Source organism: Festucalex cinctus, chromosome 11 (assembly GCF_051991245.1).
Source record: "Festucalex cinctus isolate MCC-2025b chromosome 11, RoL_Fcin_1.0, whole genome shotgun sequence".
Classification (NCBI taxonomy): Eukaryota; Metazoa; Chordata; class Actinopteri; order Syngnathiformes; family Syngnathidae; genus Festucalex; species Festucalex cinctus.
This window is the reverse complement of record NC_135421.1, coordinates 28005968-28025282: the sequence shown is the minus strand read 5'-3', so window position 1 is coordinate 28025282 and position 19315 is coordinate 28005968. Positions and strand designations below refer to the sequence as shown.

At 38.7% G+C, this 19315-nt stretch overlaps 1 protein-coding gene across 1 annotated transcript in view; it reads right to left on the bottom strand.

The window, feature by feature from the left end:
- Positions 1–4592, bottom strand: part of anos1 (anosmin 1) — a 77206-nt gene extending 72614 nt beyond the window's left edge. Inside the window, exon 1 of the mRNA XM_077536987.1 lies at positions 4199–4592. Within this exon, the coding sequence (XP_077393113.1) occupies positions 4199–4411 (213 nt within the window). The 5' untranslated portion in view covers positions 4412–4592. The remainder of the gene's footprint in view (positions 1–4198) is intronic.
- Positions 4593–19315: the final 14723 nt, after the last annotated feature.

Sequence of the window (19315 nt, the reverse complement as noted above, 5' to 3'; positions counted from 1 at the left end):
CTTAAAATGTCAATAATTTTGCTGATTATTTGGGTGTTTTTAAAAACATGTTTTAATTTCCATTCTTCGTTCAAAAACATGACAGTGAGGAAAATGCACAAAAATAAATTTATTAGGATTGAATTTTTTGTTTGGTCCAAAACATGTCAGAAAATTGGCAAAAAATCTTGATTATCAAAATATTTGTCAATTAATTTCATCGTATATTAGCTGTCAACTTGTCATTGTTAGTTTTATTAGCACACCAATTGTGTGTTGAATCGTGTGTTAGCTTTAGGCTAGCAAGCTAAAGCAAAGACAAACGCTCATAACGTCGCTCTTTGTTTCTTTCTTCTTCTTTTTTTTTTTTTTTGAAGAAGAAGAATTGTTGTTTATGTGCCAGACTTGTGCTTGTTGTGAAGTGAACTGAGATGAGAAAAAAAAATAAAAAATACTGAACCTCATAAATCGGGTGGCTCACAAATCACTTTGGGTGGGGACAGATCGTTTCAATTATTTCCAAATCGGAAGTGGACCTGCGTGCTGGAATGACCGGCGTTCCACCCGAGAGGCATCGACCGTCGAATATTTGGGGGGGAACATCCTCCATCAGCCCGTCGGAGAGCACGGAGCCAGCTGGTGGCTGATTTAATGTCGTAACTTCGCAAAGCCAAAGCAGCCATTAAAAAAATAACTTGGACAACCCCACGAACAAATTCTCGACATTTCTCGCCAAGTCGCGCTTTAATAAGAAACACAGTGTCCTCTGGATGTTTTTTTTTTTTCTCTCTCTCCTCATTACTCGAGTGCCTCCTTCCACTCGGCGCGTGCATTCTCCCGCATTTCCAACCGCCGCCGCTTGTCCAATTAGCGCTTTCAAAGTGACAACCGAGACAAAAGCGTTGACCTCTTGATTAATTAGGCCTCATTTACAAATGTGCCCGGGTCCGGCGACTCTTTGCCGTCAATGGCTTTATGCAAATGCAAATGCGGCGAGCATAAAGAAGAAGAGGCGAGCCCGGCGAACGGACGGCTGAAGGATCGGCGGCCGCTTCTTTTCTCCGCCGCTCCCGGGAGAGAACGAGTGAGTCCGCCGGAGTGTGAAAAACAACTTGTGACACCACCACACTGACTCATGCGCAGAATGCAGCTAGCTACTTTTGCACCGGCGTCCCTCTGCGGGAGCCGCATACTAGTGACAGCATCCCCCCCCCCCCAAGATGAGGGAAAGAGGGGGGGTCGTTCTCACATCACTTTTGGGAGGTGCTGACTGAAGTCAAGTTTTGGTTCATTTGCCTTGATAGAAATAACACATGACAAGCATCCATTGGATTTAGGCTGAAGAGCTGCAGTTTCATATTGTTGCTTTAATTAAAGCAGACCTGCCCAAATTTGGGCGTGTGGCCCATAATTGTTGCGATATTCATCAAGTAGGTACACACGTTCATGGAAAAGGGCTTTTTCCATTCACATTTGTTGTGAATGTCTTTTGTGTTTGTTGCCATTCATGAATGCAATGTATTATGGAAATGGATGATATATTTGGCAAAGTTTGTTTTTTTTTTTTTTCATTTGTAAATTGGGTCTTGAATGGAAAGGATTGAGAAAAATTGAAAGAAATTGGAGAAAATTGGAGAAAACGTAAATATTTGACACTTCTACAACAACAACAAAATGTATGTCAATGTTGAAGGCATAGTTTCCCACACTTTAAAAACCCAATTTGGGTCAATGTAAGTTAATTTAACCCAACTTTCAAGCTTGTTCTGTACAAAATGACCCGATTTTCTGGTTTGTTTGTACAAAACAACTCATCTGGGGGGGAAATTGAGTCAACTTGACCCAAGTAATGGATTAAGGTGTGGATTTGGGCTATTTTTGACCCAATATTTTCCCCAACATCTTCTGCTTGTGACCCAATTTATAAATCCAAACTTGAGCATTTGGGTTTAAAAAAAAAAAAAAAAAAAAAAAAAAAGGGGGGGGGGGGGTATTTTTTTTTTTGTAAAAGAACCTAAAAATGTGTGACCCAAATAATGGATTTTTTTTTTTTTTTTTTTTTTTTAACGTAACTTTTTCTCAAACATTTTCTGCTCAAGTCCCAATTTATAAACCCAAACTTGCACTATAAAAACACTTGGAGCAAAACTAACCAAGTTTGGGTAAGAAAAAACACACAAAAATGGACCGATTAACTACTTGAGTAAAAAAAAAAAGGGTCATTTTGTATCAAAGAATGTAAAAATTAAGATTGTTTTGTATAATAATGGATTGGTCCATTTTTGACCTAAATTGGGTTATTTTTTACCCATTTTTTTTTCCAGTTTAAGTTTGGTTTTATAAATTGAGCCTTGAGCAGATGTTAAGAAAAATTTTGAGATAAACCTGATTCATGAAAGGGATACTTGACTCATTGAGCCATTTTCAGGAGTAAAAAGTTAATATTTTTATCCAGAATGAATCTGATAACTTCATTACTTTTCATGTACAATTAATACCTTTAAAAAGTAATTTTTCCAATTGACGTCGACTGAAGATGACATCACCTGTGTTGAGGAAGTAGCTAACGACCAATCATGGCTCAAGTTTGCTGACCAAACCCAGAAAACAGGTGAGCATTATCGTTAGCTACTTCCTCAGCACAGGTGATGTCATCTTCAGTCGACAGCTGGTGGAAAATCGTTTTTAAAGGTATTAATTGTACGGTACATGAAAAATAATGAAGTTGTCAAATTCATTCTGGACAAAATATTTACTTTTTACTGCTGAAAATGGCTCAATAAGTCAAGTATCTCTTTAAGCATAAAATCATATTCGAGTGAAAAGCATGTATATGTCCAAATTTTGGATGGCCAAAAATGAAAGGAAATTGCTTTCAATATGTTGATGTTATGACAATACATATTTGCCCAAGGTTGTGTGTTTCTCATTCGTGGGTCTTGGATGCAAAAGGTTGACAAAATTTGTTAGAAATGCCAAATTTCAGACACCGTAATTCATAAGTAAAAATGTTATCCACTTTACCTATAGAGTCGCCTTCCAATGAAAAAGCATGTACCAGTATCTGAAAAAATTAGATTCCCAAAAAATTAAGGCAAGTTTAGCTCAATATTTGTCAATATTATAACATAATTGGGTTTCCTCGTTTGTAAATTGGTCATAATACTTGCCATTTTAATACATTGTATTTATCCAAGGAAACGCATGTACATAAGGGGTGTTGAAAAAAAATCGATTCGGCAATATATCGCGATACTACAGCACGCAATTCTCGAATCGATTCAATAGGCAGCCGAATCGATTTTTTTTTTAACATCTATTTTTGGTGGAAAAATATTCAACAAAACGTCTAACTTTCACACCTTAAGCATGGAAGAATATTATATTGATGGAACATTTAGCCTTAATATTTTATTTCAATGCTGTTCAAACATGAAAAATGTTGTTAAACCCGTTTGTTACATACAGTGGCTCAAAGTTATAAGATAAAAATACATTTTCATACAAATCTTACAGTGTACATGTACTGTATAAGTTAACTGCATGGTATTTTATAAATGTGAGTAAAAATATCGCAACAATCGACTTGTAAATTCGTATCGGGATTAATCGGTATCGAATCGAATCGTGACCTATGAATCGTGATACGGATCGAATGGTCAGGTACTCTGCAATTCACACCCCTAATGTATATGTGTCCAAATTTGGTGATTCAAAAGTGTAGACAATGTTCTGTACATATGCCAATATTTTTTTGTTCCCCCCCCCCTCATTGGTAAATTGGGTCTTAAGTGGAAAAGTTTGAGAAAATTGAAGAAAAATGTGCCCTTTGATGGGTTGGTCATCAATCGAGGGTTGACCCCGCCTCTCGCTCAAAGTCAGCTGGGATGGACTCAAACTCACTAACCACCCGAATGACAACAAGCACTACCAAAAAAAATAAAAAATGATTGATGGATAGAGAACATTTTTTTTGGAATCCATACACATTGTTGCTGTCCAAAAGCATCATCCTAAATTGTTTCCAAAAAAAAAAGAAAAGTGAATTGGATTGCAGTCTATAAGGTCCAGAAACAGTAGCTTGAAATAAGAGTTAATGAGGCTTTGCAGCAATAGTAAAACCAATTGACTGGTTCCGATGAACTTTGCAAGCGCCTCCATGCGTTGGACGCGCTTTTTTGATTGGCACACAAAAGAAGACGAATGAGCGAGTGAGTACCTGCGAGTGCTTGAAGAAGGCGGAGATGCGCGTGATGTGCAGGCTGAGGCAGCGGGAGGCGCACCGGGCTCGGTACACGCTGGACGCCGCCGACGCCGCCGTGAACGAGTCGTCCTGCCTCCTCGCGCCCACGCCGCCGCCGCTCCGCGTGCTCGCCAGCGCCGTAATCCACACGCAAAGGGCCGCGCACGCCCGCAGCCTCCCGGGAAACATGGCGGTGGTGGTGGTGGTGGTGGTGACGGTGGCGGTGGTGACGGTGACGGTGGCGGTGACGGTGGTGCTCGCTGCTCCGCTGTTACACGAGACGCGCTCCGCTGTGCTCCACTCGCCGTGGTTGTTTTTAATCCCTCCGCGGTTCGCGCAGTACTGACGCGCAACGCTGGGAGCCGGGAAACTAAAAAAGAGAAACTTCCATTTACACGCCGGGGGGAGAGGGGGCGGGGTCGCGGGCAAGCGCGTCCCGTGATTGGCGGGCCGAGTTGTGAGTGACAGGCGCGAGGGATCGTGGGGCAGGTGGACTGCTGACAGCGCACAGCGCGGATTTGGCAGTACAGTCTTCCCTCGCTATAACGCGGTTCACTTTTCGCGGTCTCGTTGTATCGCGGATTTTTTTTTTAACTCATTCACTGCCAGTCATTATAGAAATTTTTTACATTTCCAATACTCACGTGATATTACATTCAATAATTATATATAAACCAAATCTACCAAATAACAGAATAGACTCCCTACTTTTTGTCCCGTCCCGTTCTTTTATAATTGACAGCAGAAAAATGTAGGTTTGCCAAAATACAGCCATTTCTCCCATGGACTCTGAAACTGTGTTTATTTCCTATAAAATGGGGCAATGATGTCATCTACCGGTGGTTGGGCATCAGTAAAGTTGTTTCCAAGTTTGATATTTACAGTGGAGCATGCTCAGATTCGCCCCCATTTAGCACCGCTCTAAAAAATACAATTGACAAGTATACTTGTCAAAGGCAGTGAATGAGTTTTAAGTGCAATTTTGCATATTTTTTTACAGTAATATACCCATTTTATAAAATGTATGAAGTTTTGAACCTTGTCAATGTTTGAACAAGAGAGAAATGTGAGAACATGTAAATGCCTCAATGAGAAAAGTGTATAAATTGTGCGGTCGGGGATTTTAGAGCCTTAAAACATTTATAAGAGTTGTAAAATATAAAGCTAACTACTTCGCGGATTTCATTTATTGCGGGTATTTTTTGGAACCGAACCCCAGCGGAAAACGAGGAAACACTGTACAGTGGACCACCGGCTACTTGCGATTCGACACACGCAGATTCACTTATTGGCAGATTTTTATTTATTTTTTTTCAATATTTTTTAGGCCTGGGGGGTAGGGAAGCTTCTAACACCCCTTTTTTTTTCTTTTTTTTTTTAAGGAAAAGGCTTATTGGCAGTATATATCTGTTTTAGGTTTAATTGTTTTGTTTTTTTTGTTTTTTGTTTTTTTTCCCAAAGCATTATTAATAGGCATCAAACACACAATATTTTTTGCATTTCCTGTCACCCGCAAATAAAAATTGAATGGGTGAATGTGAGCCTTTATTAAAACGCTTTAAGCACCAAACAGTGTAAGATATAGCAACTAATTGCAATCCAGTTGTGTTTAGTGATAGCCGGAAAGAATCATTTAAAATAATAATAATGATAATAATAATAATAATAATAATAATAATAATAATAATAATAATAATAATAATAATAATAATAATAATAATAATAATAATAATAATAATAACATAAAAAATGTCTATGTTATTTTTAGTTTAATAAAATATTTTAAACATCAACGTCAAAAATCCATTTCCATTTCTTTATTGGCAGAACCGGTTGTCAATTTTAGTTTGTTGGATGTAACTAAAGTAGTTTTTAATCCAACTTAGTTACTTTTACAATCAAGTAATCGGTAAAGTAACTCCGTTACAATTTCAAGGTAACTGGGCCAACTCAGCTTCCAGCCACCCCCACAAAATATGGTTTGTGTTGTTGTTGTTGTTTTTGTTGTATCTTTTAAATAAGAAAACAGCACTGTATTGTATCGACGTTTACAAACAAAATCAGTTTACAAACAAAATATACAGTTCCAACCATTATGCAATGTTTCATCATCATTATTATTATTATTATTATTATTATAAGAAGAAGAAGAAGAAGTAGAACTTTCATTTTAACAAAAGTAACTACAAGTTGCTGCGATCGGCTGTCAACCAGTCCAGGGTGTGCCCCGCCTACTGCCCAAAGCCAGCTGAGATAGGCTCCAGCACCCCCCTGTGACCCTTGTGAGGAATAAGCGGTTAAGAAAATGGATGGATGGAACTACAAGTTGTAAAATGGTGATCTAGGTAATACAGAAACATGAAAAACTCACAAATGAATCAATAAATTAAAATAAATTAATTATTTGATAGGATGGGGAGGCAAAAAGAAAAATACATGAGATTGCCGTTGTAATATCAAGACAAAAACGGAAGTCTTATGAAATAAAGTCACTGTATTGTAATAAAAAAAAATCCTAATAAACGTGGTACATCGTAGTGGTCAACTATGATATTGCAGCACGAGTTCCCTGGAAAGAAACAATGACTGTCGCTCTTGGACGGTTCAGTTCAGGTTTGTGTGTGACTTTTCACATTCGCTCGGTTAAATGACAAATTAATTCCAATAATATTGTGACTTTTTTCCCCTGAAAAATAACTTCTGAAACGACTTATTTTTTCCACGTTGCACACTGCTGCTTTCATAGTTGCACAATGGACAACAGGTGAGGCCTGCTGCCATCTACTGATGACACGCAACACTCCAAAAAGAAGCTCACAGTCTTCCCACGTGGATTCAAGTTTTCCCAGCATCTCAGGGAAGCCCTCGCTTCCTCCGCCTGTCTCTTTATTTGTTTTCCAATGACGCATGGAAAACTATTAAAAACCATCCCCCCCTTTCGATTAAAATTCCTCAAGATGGACTCCCGATTCCTGGCACGGTTTCATCGCCTACGGTACGGAGCGAGCGCGGCGGGGAACAAAAACGCCGCCAAATTTATTAGAAATGGAGGGAGTGTTTATTTAGCACGTTTACGAGACGCACTTGCTTTTTTGTCAGTCGACGGAGAATTTCCCCCGAGCTGTCCGTTATTCCAATGTCGTCGTAATGAGCTGTTACAGGTAAAAACGTCATCGGATGTTGACATGTTGCCCGCCTCGACTTGTTCGTGAACGGATAAACAGTTCACCCGTGGCCAACCAAGATGGCTGACTCCATTCAATACGAACGTCACGCAACTGCGAGACAGTCGAAGGATTTCACTCGCTGTTCTTCTGGACACGACAAAAACGCCATCTTGAGACATTTGTGGCGCTTTCCCAGGTGGTCCCAGACAAACAGTGGAACTTTGGAGAGCGAGCAATCCCTCGCTACTCTTAAAACGATTTAAACACGGATGTCTGTGTGGCTTAAAAGCAGCTTAATGGCTTAATTTGTTGCCTTATTACAGCCATGTGTGCTCGTGGAGGTTTATAGCGCGCGCTGAAGGAAAGGCGCTGTCTGTGTGCGGTCCTCGTGGTCCGGACCCCTCCGCGCCGTCAGGGTCTGACCTAAGCAGCGCTGATGTTGCATATTGTAGACAACATCACAGCACAAGTACAATTACAATCTTCGAAAGTCAAACTCAGTGGAGCTTCTGGAAACGTTTCACACTGAAACTAAATGCAAAGTGAATTAATTTTTTGTCCAGGCTTCAACTGTTGTCAGTGTAAAAACTTGATTAACTGTGCACATACTGTAATATTTTATGTAACGTTTGAACATTGTTAATGGATGGATGGATGGATGGATGGATGGATGGATGGATGGATGGATGGAATGACGGATGGATGATTGACAGATGGATGGATGGATGGATGGATGGATGGATGGATGGATGGATGGATGGATGGAATGACGGATGGATGGATTGACAGATGGATGGATGGATGGAATGACAGATGGATGGATTGACAGATGGATGGATGGATGGATGGATGGATTGACAGATGGATGGATGGATTGATGGATGGATGGATGGATAGATGGAATGACGGATGGATGGATTGACAGATGGATGGATGGATGGATGGATGGAATGACGGATGGATGGATTGACAGATGGATGGATGGATGGATGGATGGATGGATGGACGGACGGACGGACGGCTGGATGGATGGATGGATGGATGGAATGACGGATGGATGGATGGATGGATGGATGGATGGAATGACGGATGGATGGATTGACAGATGGATGGATGGATGGAATGATGGATGGATGGATTGACAGATGGATGGATGGATGGATGGACGGACGGATGGATGGATGGATGGAATGACGGATGGATGGATTGACAGATGGATGGATGGATGGATGGATGGATGGAATGACGGATGGATGGATGGATGGATGGATGGATGGATGGATGGATGGATGGATGGATGGATGGATGGATGGATGGATGGAATGACGGATGGATGGATTGACAGATGGATGGATGGATGGAATGATGGATGGATGGATTGACAGATGGATGGATGGATGGACGGACGGATGGATGGATGGATGGAATGACGGATGGATGGATTGACAGATGGATGGATGATAGATAGATAGATAGACCTAAGTGACCCCTTGATTTATTTAAAAATAAACTTTTTTTTTCAAACAAAAACACTGATTAACAATAATTGTACATTTTCCACAAAAACAGCGGGAAATTGGGATAAAATCCCAGAAAACCTAAAAAAAAATAAAATTAAAATAAATAATACAAAATATTGAGAGAAAAAAAAGGAAAGAAAAAAAATCTGTGAATATGCACCTATAGTTTTAAGTTGCAAAATCATTATTCACCACTAGATGTCACACATGGCTTAGTTGTGCTTTATTTTGTTTCCTTCATTGACGCGTGTGTCGCAAGGATCAGAGAATGACGCCATTCGGATCCACGCAAGTGCAAACTATAACCACACAATAATTGAACATATTGTTAAATTATTACATCACTGGCAATGTCGATCACAAGTCAGCAATATTTATCTATCGTCATGTAAAGCCTCAAGGTAGTCGTATAAAATGACCTTCACAACAATAATCCTGTAGCTGTTGAGCACGTGCGACTTGACTACACCCGTTGATCTCATCTCCCATCATGCACTTGCAGCGCCACAACAGGTCACCGCTTGCTTGCTTGCTTGCTTGCACGCGACTTCAAAGACTTTCCACGTCAGTGGTGGGCCGACGCACTTGATAGCATCAAGACGATTACGACTAAAGAGGCTTTTGGCTCCCAATCTTGCGAGCGATGGTAATTGTGAGGAAGACGCTCGAGGCCAATCTGCCGTCAACACTAAATTAAAAAAAAAAAAAAAAGATCTATTTCTGACGTGAATGCCGCAGATAACATCTGCAGAGACGGAAGATTTGCACTCACATGGAGCTTTCATGCTTTCGGCTAAGTTGGGAAACGTCGCATGCGAGACGTCGTCGTACGTCTTTGGATTCATTAGTTATTCCCGTATCTGTCGAGTCATTAAATAATTACAGTGCAACCGCCCTCTTGGCCTCCTAAATCGGAATCTGGCCAAACATTTGGGGAAAAAATAGGACGCACAAAATGTTTGGCATCACAACGTACCTTTGAACCTCTAAAATCAAATGCTGCTTAAGATAGACAACGCATACATTTCGGTAGTTAGTTTATGATGACCACAACTTGTACTAGAACAGATTAATTGTTTCTATTATTTCCTTTTGGAAAAGAAAATGTAACTACGCAGTAAATTCTGTTGAATAAATAATACTCTAAACTAGGGCTGTGCAATTAATCGAAATTCAATTACAATTTCAATTATTACACTCCACAATTACAAAATCAGCATAATCGTAACAAAAAAAATAATTTTGATTCGTTTGTGTTGTTTAAATGTATACATTTGCAACTTTTTTTTATTTGATTTCAATTTAAAATAACACATTTAATACATTTTGTTTCATCCAAAAATAATTTGAATACTTATAGTGTTTCGAAGAATTTTATTTGTCTTTAATATTTTTCACGTTTAACACATTTTCTTGTTTTGAACCAAAAAAAAAAAAAAGATCATCCTAATCGTGATTTCAATTATTACCAATATAATTGTGATGAATGTTTTCTTAATAATCGAGCAGCCCTTACACTAAACAGAATCTATTTGGTCTCACTCTAAACAGAGTCAAATTTTGGGGATTACTTGGGAGAGAGTAAAATATTCAGAGTAAATTTTACTCAAAGTATTTTTTTACGAGAGAAGTAGCCTATCTATTCCATAACAAAAACCTAGTCATTTTTTTTTTCACTCAGAAATTCTAAGTATTTTATTTATTTATTTATTTATTTATTTTTTTATTTTTAATTTTATTTTTTTGTACATTTTACTTGTTTATTAAAAAAAAAAAAAAAAAAGTTATAAATGGGTTGGGCTTTGCCACTAATAGCCACAAGGGGACCAAAAACGAGTAGAAATTTCGTCAAAATCTCTCCTTGCAAAATTTCCGTGTGAAAAATCTTTAATAGGATTTTTATTTTTTTATTTATTTTTTCTTATGTGATAGGTAAATTCTTTCGTCCACATTTTGAGTAAAATTTACTCTGAATATTTTACTCTGTTCCAAGTGTAAATTTTACTCTCTTCAAAGTGGGACCAAATCGACTCTGCTTCATTTACTCTCCAGAATCGACAAATCAGAGGAGATCGGGTTTGACCTCAGAAATTCTGCTGCATAAATGGTGCAAGCGTGGAAGCGATCCCTCATTATTATTTACAACATGACCTCACCTGAGAGAAATCACATCATTGAGCAAGCGTCAGACTTGCAAATCGAGCTCCATTCCAAACACGCAAACTGCTGATTTAGTCCGTTTGCTCTCCCTTCTTTAGGACATTCATGTTCCTGAAGCTGAGCTCTGCTTATTCTTTTCAGGTGAACCGTGAGTGGCGCGATGTGTCCTGGAATTATCCAAATATTGTGTCTCCTTTTCACAGCTTTAGATAGGCCGTCTGCCCGGACAGCTGCTCTTTTGTCCATTCACCTTTTTTATTTTTTTTATTATTATTTTTATTTTTTGTCTTGCACACTCAGCTGGAAAAATACACTTGTCATGGAAGAACTCCACTTGAGGTTTTATATATATTTCTTCACTTCTTTTTCCATGTAGCACAGGGGTGTGCAAACTTTTTCATTTGAGGGCCACATTACAGAAAATGAGAAGGACGCAAGGGCCACATCATGTTATGAAGAGAAATCGTGTTTAGTGCTAAAAATTGTACAAATAATTTATTTGTGCTTTTGGCATATTTAGAAAAATGCTACAGTATATAAACCAATTTATTTGTAATATGGCAGTAGGGTTACTAGAGTTTTGGAATGTTTTATTTTAGTTTTTATTTAGTTTTCATTTTTGTTTTTTTTTATTTAATCAGTTTTAATTCGTTTTTAGGGTGGTTCTGTTAGTTTTTTTTTTTTTTAATTAGTTTTAGTTCTTTAATAAATACTTAGTTTTGGTTTAGTTAGTTTCAGTATTAGTTTTAGTTTTAAAAAAAAATGTGTATTACTTGTGCGCAATATTTTTTTATTTTGTTTGTTTTATTTTAGTTAGTTTTGTAAACATAAAATGTAGTTTCAGTTACTTTTCTTTTTTTAAAAAAGCATCTTCGTTTTTATTTTATGTTAACGAAATTGTTTTTTTTTTTTAAATTTGTTTTTCTTTTTGTTAGTTTTAGTTAACTAAAATAAACTTGAATATAACCTGTGTTTTTCGACACCCTCCCTTCTTACTTTGACCATCTCCAAACATTTTTGTTTTTATTTTATTTGAACTGAGTCAAATGCCTTTTTTTTTTTTTTTAGAGCATACGTCGCGGGCCACTAAAAAAATGGACGGCGGGCCGCAAATGGCCCCCCGGGGCCGTAGTTTGGACACCCCTGATGTAGCATAACAATGCGGCATTGTGAAACCGCACGGTCATCATCATCAGCTGCTCTTTTCACACGCAAAGAAAAAACATCCGCGCGTTAAATGTTCAAAGCTACGTTGCGCCTTCAAGTTGACACAGTGGCGGTCTACTGGCAGTTCACTCGCCCTCAGTGGTCGTTGTCCAGCCAAATGTTTTGACATACATTATATATGATGTGAAATATTGGCAGCAGCACGGTTGACACATTCACACCTATGGATGATTTAGAGTCGTCATTGAAGCAAGCATGTGTGCTTTTGGAGCGTGAGGAGGATATGCAAACTTCACACAGGAAGGCCTCCTCAGGGGTTCAAACCTGCAGCCTCCGAACTGTGAGGCAGTCATGTTAACCACTAGGCCGCTGCACATTCTATACTTGAATAAAAAAAACAAAAGGAATGGGCTTGATTTTGTTTCTCAACATCGTTTGTATGATTCCAGGGGTCACCGACCCTTTTGAAACTGGGAGCTTATTGTGCTTCTTCACATTTGTTCACGTTTGTCACGGTCACCATGTTGGTAAGCCCCTGATCTAGACGAAGACTTCACATTAAAATATATTCCACACAAAGGGGGATTGAGATATAGTACAGTAGTGTGACGATAGATGCAGTGCGGTATGACGCCACTAGATGGCACTGTGACCACAGGAAAATAACATTCTTGCCTCTCTCTCACTCTTCAGCACGCACATAAACACTTTTTTTTTTTTCCAGGGGATAATCCAGCATTAAAACTCAACAATGGAAATGTAGCAGTTTTTTTTTTCCTTCTTTCTTTCTTACTTTTTTTTTTGTTTTTTGTTTTTTTTAAGCAAACAATGCCTATGGAAAGTAGACCACATTTTAATATGGGTATAAATCCGGTGTTTTTTTTGTTTTTTTTTTAATTTCCTGTTTTGACACCCTTTTATTTTTTTTTATTTATTATTATTATTATTATTTTTTAACACATGCTGTAATCCCGATGGCATGAGCATATTTTTGAAAGTCCATCAAACCATTTCTATGGTTCTATGACGTGTCACAAGTTAGATCAGTGCTTCTCAATTATTTTCTGTCATGCCCCCCAGTAAGAAGAAAACATCTCACGCCCCCCCCCCCCCCCCCGCGACTATAAATAGTATCATTTGTCTATAAAATTGTTATAAGCACACCTCTGCATAACGCTGTATCCTTAATAATGTAAAAGAGAATTAAAAAAAGAAAGAAATACGTACCAACTTACAACAAAGAATAGCTTTATTATTACATATAACAGAAAAGATTTAAAGTGCATCTGAAATTCACAAATAAAATGAAATCCTTAATTAAACTATAAACATTTTTTGACTGACTATGTCAAACCATATGATACGGAAAAAGAAAATTACATAAAATCAACAAATAATAATGCATTCAAACTGATCACCAACATTAACTCATGAGCACAATATATATATATTTAAAAAAAAAACTTTAACCTGCAAAACAAAAATATATAAAATAATTTGTGCTGATTTTTTTTATTTATTTTATTTATTTATTTATTTACTTATTTTTTTGCTGTGTACAAAGCGCGCATGCTCAGTGCAAACAAAACCCCTACACCACCGAGCGAATGCTCCCTGCGCACACTCTGACCATAATGAGAGCGCCACTGCCCCCTAATGTAGTGGAAGTGCAATTGCACTTTATTTTATTTTAAGACAGTAAAAAAAATAAAAATAAAAAAAATAAAAACGCATGTTCCCCGAGGTCAAACGCGCCCCCCTTGATGGAGCCTACGCCACATGATCTTGCAGCGACAGGCACACCCAAGACTGACAAAATAACCACTCACACTCCCATTCACACCGATGAGCAATTTAGCGTACGGGTGTCAAACTCGAGGCTCAAGTGCCCAGATCATTTTATGTGGCCCGCTCAAGCGAATAAAATAAACTACTTTCATTTTTTGCAAAGTTGGTTTTCTTTTAATTTTGGCAGAAAATCTACACAGAAATCCCTTCTTGATATAAATTGGATATTAGTTGTTTGATTTGTTGTTAAATATAATACGTCTCTATTTTTGTTTTAACGGGCATGAGGAAAACCAAAACTGATGCGGATTGCGGCGAAAATGACTTTGATACCCCCGATTTAGTCTTCAATGAATCTTAACATGGATGATTTTTGGAATGTGGGAGGAGCCCGGCGTACCTCGAGGCCACTGTACTACTTCTGCTTCAGTGAGTCATAATGTGTAATTATTATGAAACTCATTTTTTGTGTATGTGGGTGTCATTTTAAAAAATGTATACATAGGTGCTTCACGTCAGTACAGTCAAAGCAGCTGGCTGAGTTATTGGCTTAACCTTGATGTCAGTGTTGGGGCGAATATGTTTGAGTGACGTGTCACAATGCAGGACTTGTTGTCTTCTAGCTAAGTGGAGGCCCATTACGCAGCATTATGGCGCCCTGACAAAGCAAGGAGGCGGCACTCATACCCATCCCCCAACTGTTATCGCCTCCTCTATATACAGTGTAAAAAAAAAAAAAAAAAAAAATCTAGTGGGGGCGGGGCGTTGGGCGATTCATGTAACATAACCTAGTTTCTGCAGAACCAACTGAACTTAGCTAGCGCCATTAACGGCCACACAAAAAAGAATGATTTGTTGTATCAAGATGTCATCATCGGATTCAATTATTCAATGAATACAACGGCGAAAGCTTTGCCGAGCGGGAACATGTCGAGGTTATGACTCACACAATGGTCTCCATGGAAACGCGTCTGTGATGATCGATGTAACATGGACCCTTGAGGAGAGGAATGAGAGGTTTTGGCCGGGAATAAAAAAATTAAAAAAAAAAAGTGCTGTGAATTAATTGCAGTTTTACATTTGAAAAGAAGATCACACGGTATTTAAAGCATAGTTGTCATCAGTGTTCATTAGTGAGCTTAAAAGGTGACGCAACGTGACATTTAAGTCTACGTATGCCGTGTTTTTTTCATTAAGCTATGCCATGGGGCTCCTGTTCTCGTATTTACCGTAGGTTGTGCTAAACTGGCAGTTAATCCTCTCTGGATGACGGGAAGGACATTGCCCAGTTTCATCAGTTTCGGAACACACACACACACACACACACACATTTTCCCATGATTATGTATTCATCATTTCCTGTAATAATGAATACATAATTATTCCATTCCGGACTAAAATTGTTGCCATCTTAACACATTTACAGCCAGTGTTTGAAGTGCCAGATAAATAGATGGATGGATGGATGGATGGATAGATAGATAGATAGATAGATAGATAGATAGATAGATAGATAGATAGATAGATAGATAGATAGATAGATAGATAGATAGATAGATAGATAGATAGATAGATAGATAGATAGATAGATAGATAGATAGATAGATAGATAGATAGATAGATGGCTAGCTAGATGGCTAGCTGGCTAGCTAGCTGGCTAGCTAGCTAGCTAGCTAGCTAGATAGATAGATAGATAGATAGATAGATAGATAGATAGATAGATAGATAGATAGATAGATAGATAGATAGATAGATAGATAGATAGATAGATAAGTCAAGCGCAGTGTAATTCAAATACTCATCCTGTAATGTCATGTGATGGCGATGTCACGTTGAAGGAAATAGAGAAGCGATCCTTGCCTAACCGCCCTGCAAGTATATAAAAAAAAAAAATCCAAATAAATGTAATTGTTTGCTCACCATTAACTCTGACAATGTGTGACAAACGTACAAAGGAGCAATCCTGTGTAGGATAAGGTGCGGTGGTGCACATTCTTGTTTTTTTGTTTATTACTGTTTTCACATTACGACACTGAGCAGCCAGAAGAGGAACCTGTGTGTCGCGCTTACCACTATACTACCGCTATGTCGCAATAAGTTCCATTTCTACTCCCAGTGCAGCACTTTTCTTTTTTTTTTTTGTTCATCACTGGTGACCTTTGTACCCGTGGTGTGTAGCAATGGCCGCCAATAAAGTTCCTCCACATTACTCATGTATCTTAACCTGACCCACTTTCGTCCATTGATACGTGTTCTACAGTGTTGTGTTTCATTCTAGATTTCTTATGCATTAAATGCTAATTTTGTCAAACTATCTAATGTCAACGAGAAATCTGGTATCTTTGTGTTAAAGAAAAAAAAAATGCAGATTTTGATTGTTTTGTCTGTGAATCGCAAAGTGGCCTGAAGGTCTGTTCCTCCTCTTATGAACTGTAAATAGGTCCATTAAAGCATTTAGTTTTGGCGGTAAGGCCAAACCAAACGTAAATAAAGACAAGACTGAGGATGAAAATAGCAGCCGCCTCGGGTGGGAATTCCGACAGAGCGATTTAAAAGTCACTGTAAGAAGAAAACGTTGTAAAGTCATTGGCTGCCATTGTAGTGCGGAGGGGGGGGGTTCAGGCAAGCCCTCATTTGGCCAGGTCACCACCCCTTGACCTCTGTCCTCGACCCTGGAATCTCTGACATCTGTCAGCTTTTTCCCGCCTTCTTCCAAACCCATCCCATCCCCCCCTGCGCTTTCAAAGGAATTTGATTACAGCGGGGATGGGGGGGGGGGGGAGAATGTGACTTCCTAAAGTAGCAGAAAAAAAGCCGGGGTGGGGAGCCTTTTTCAAGTCTTCTGAAGGCCATACTACATTCTACAACCTAATAACAGAATCGCCAAGGTCGTTTTTGATTTAATGTTCCAAAATTAATAAAAAAAAAAAAAAAAAAGGTATTTGTTATAAATTGTGTTTTTCCATGTTTTCTGGAAACATTCAAATATGATGCTATAATTAGGCCCATCCCAAATTTAATTTGTCTGTTAATAATAACATAAGTCGCACTTCCACTCTTATGTAACAGTAGGGCAAATTTACCTAATAACCGCCCCCAAACTGAGTTTGTCTGCCCGTGATGTGATCCGCTAGGCTATACAAAAATTCAGAGCCACTTTCTATCATGCAAAAAACACCCACATCAATATCGTGTCAAAGCCGAAACGTAAACAGAGCTGCACTGAGTTTTGTTGGATGCATAGATTAGTGTTGGCTGACAGCGTTCGTTTCTGATAAGCGGCATATACTCGATTGCTCGCTGTTGATACTGTGGCGGTAGAGACGGGGGAAATATTATTTATTCGGTGCATGCGCCACACGAACACAGCGTACTAAATGAAGTGCTTGAAAATGCTTTTTATTGTCTTTATGGGCGCCTGGCATTTTGCTCACTCCGGGCTCTGCTCTATAAGTAGAAGCCTCTGTAGTTAAAAGTAGTAGTAGCGGTAGTAAGCTGCCCCTGGTTGTCATGGTAACAAAAACCATACTCGCCATTGGCTCAGCAGTACATGAGGCGGGGTGTACAGGTTGCTCGCTTGTATGAGGCAGCGCCAGCCCCTTCAAACAAAAATATTATATATTTGAGCAAGCGGCAAATGTGCCAACATAAATAGCATGCAGTTGAAAGCGTAATGCCGGATCACATGGTAGCAACATCATGTGCTCCGTTTTAATCCCTTTGCAGCAGCGCAGACACCCACTGGAACCCACGAGACATTTCAATAGGTACGCTTGTACAATTTAATCAGATCCAATACACCAAATTAATGCATCTCTATAATAATGCTCAGAGAGGTGCATGGGTTAGCTATTATTATTATTATTATTATTATTATTATTATTATTATTATTATTATTATTATTATTATTAATAGTAGCAGCAGCAGCAGAGTCGTGCGAAAGTCCTCCTAAAATGACTTTTGTTGCTTTGTCATTATTATTCTTTCCCATAGTCAGGTTTTCCGCACGCCTGCAAAATTTGGAGAATATTTACAGTATGTTAGCAGCACCCACTGGGATTTTTTTTTTTTTTTTAAGCTCCTGAATCCAGTTTCACTTAATAACATGAAATCTGATAGGCATGTCTATCATGTGTAGACCCACAAAAAAAAAAAAAAAAAAGCCTCAGGAATTCATGCCGAGAAGATACAGGAAGTCTGCCATTTTGGTTTGACAAGGACATTATCGGCTTATTTTGACATTTTTTGTGTGCTGTCCAAAAAAAAAAAAGAATTTAGGAACAAGATTTTCTCAGGTCAGTTTACAATGGAGGTCTGTTTCTACGGTGGTGACATAACTTTAATGTTTATGGAGTCGGAACGCACAGTTATATTACTACTAACTTATGCTAATGCAGTAGTGAAGCCATAATAACAGTAACTCCCTTTATTTGTGGGATATAATGAATAATATCTACCACCAATAGCAACAAAAAACTACAAACTATTGACCCCTCCCCACCAAAAATTATCATGACCTATATTATATATTCTAACTTTCACTAACAGCCAAGAATAAACTTAGCTCCTGAAATGTGAGTTTCTCAGTTGAGAGGTTACACTTCAGCATACTGTACATTCATTTGATGCCACTCTTGAAGTGGACTGAATAAATCAGGATCGGTTCCAGAGGCAGAAAACGCAAATCGGGGTCTTCACATTCGCAAACCGAGAATAGGCAACGTTCACAGTGAATACTGTATGTATGGTTAACACTTTTAGGCCATGAGTCTAAAACTATCAAATTAAAAATAGTAAATACAACCAACATATTATCTTCATTGTTCATTGTGCTATCAAGAATCACTTTTGTGTGCCAATTGACAGCCATATTAGTGCATTTGAATTTACAACGCGCCTCAAGCGCTCTCTCTCGGGCCACATAAGGCCCGCGAGCCGTACATTCCTTCCCCTTGAACAAAACAATGCAAATGAGCTCCGTTCAAAATAGCTCGTTATATAAGAGGTGCGCTTGTTTGCCACAAACCTTTCTCTTTCCTTTGCTATTGTAAAATAATCTGGATATTTTTCCCCGCACTCGGCTTGGCTTTGTGTGGAAAACGAGCGTGCGTGTGTGCGCGCGCACGCGCACGCTATGACATAACAGTGCGCCACAGAAACCATGTCTAGCCGCTGGAGATGGAAGCAGCGGGGGGAGGGGAGCTGTCGTACATTGTGTACACAAAGCTCACTCTCTTCTCACTCTCCAATGGCTGTCGTACAAAAACACCGAATGTCGAACAGGCCCACT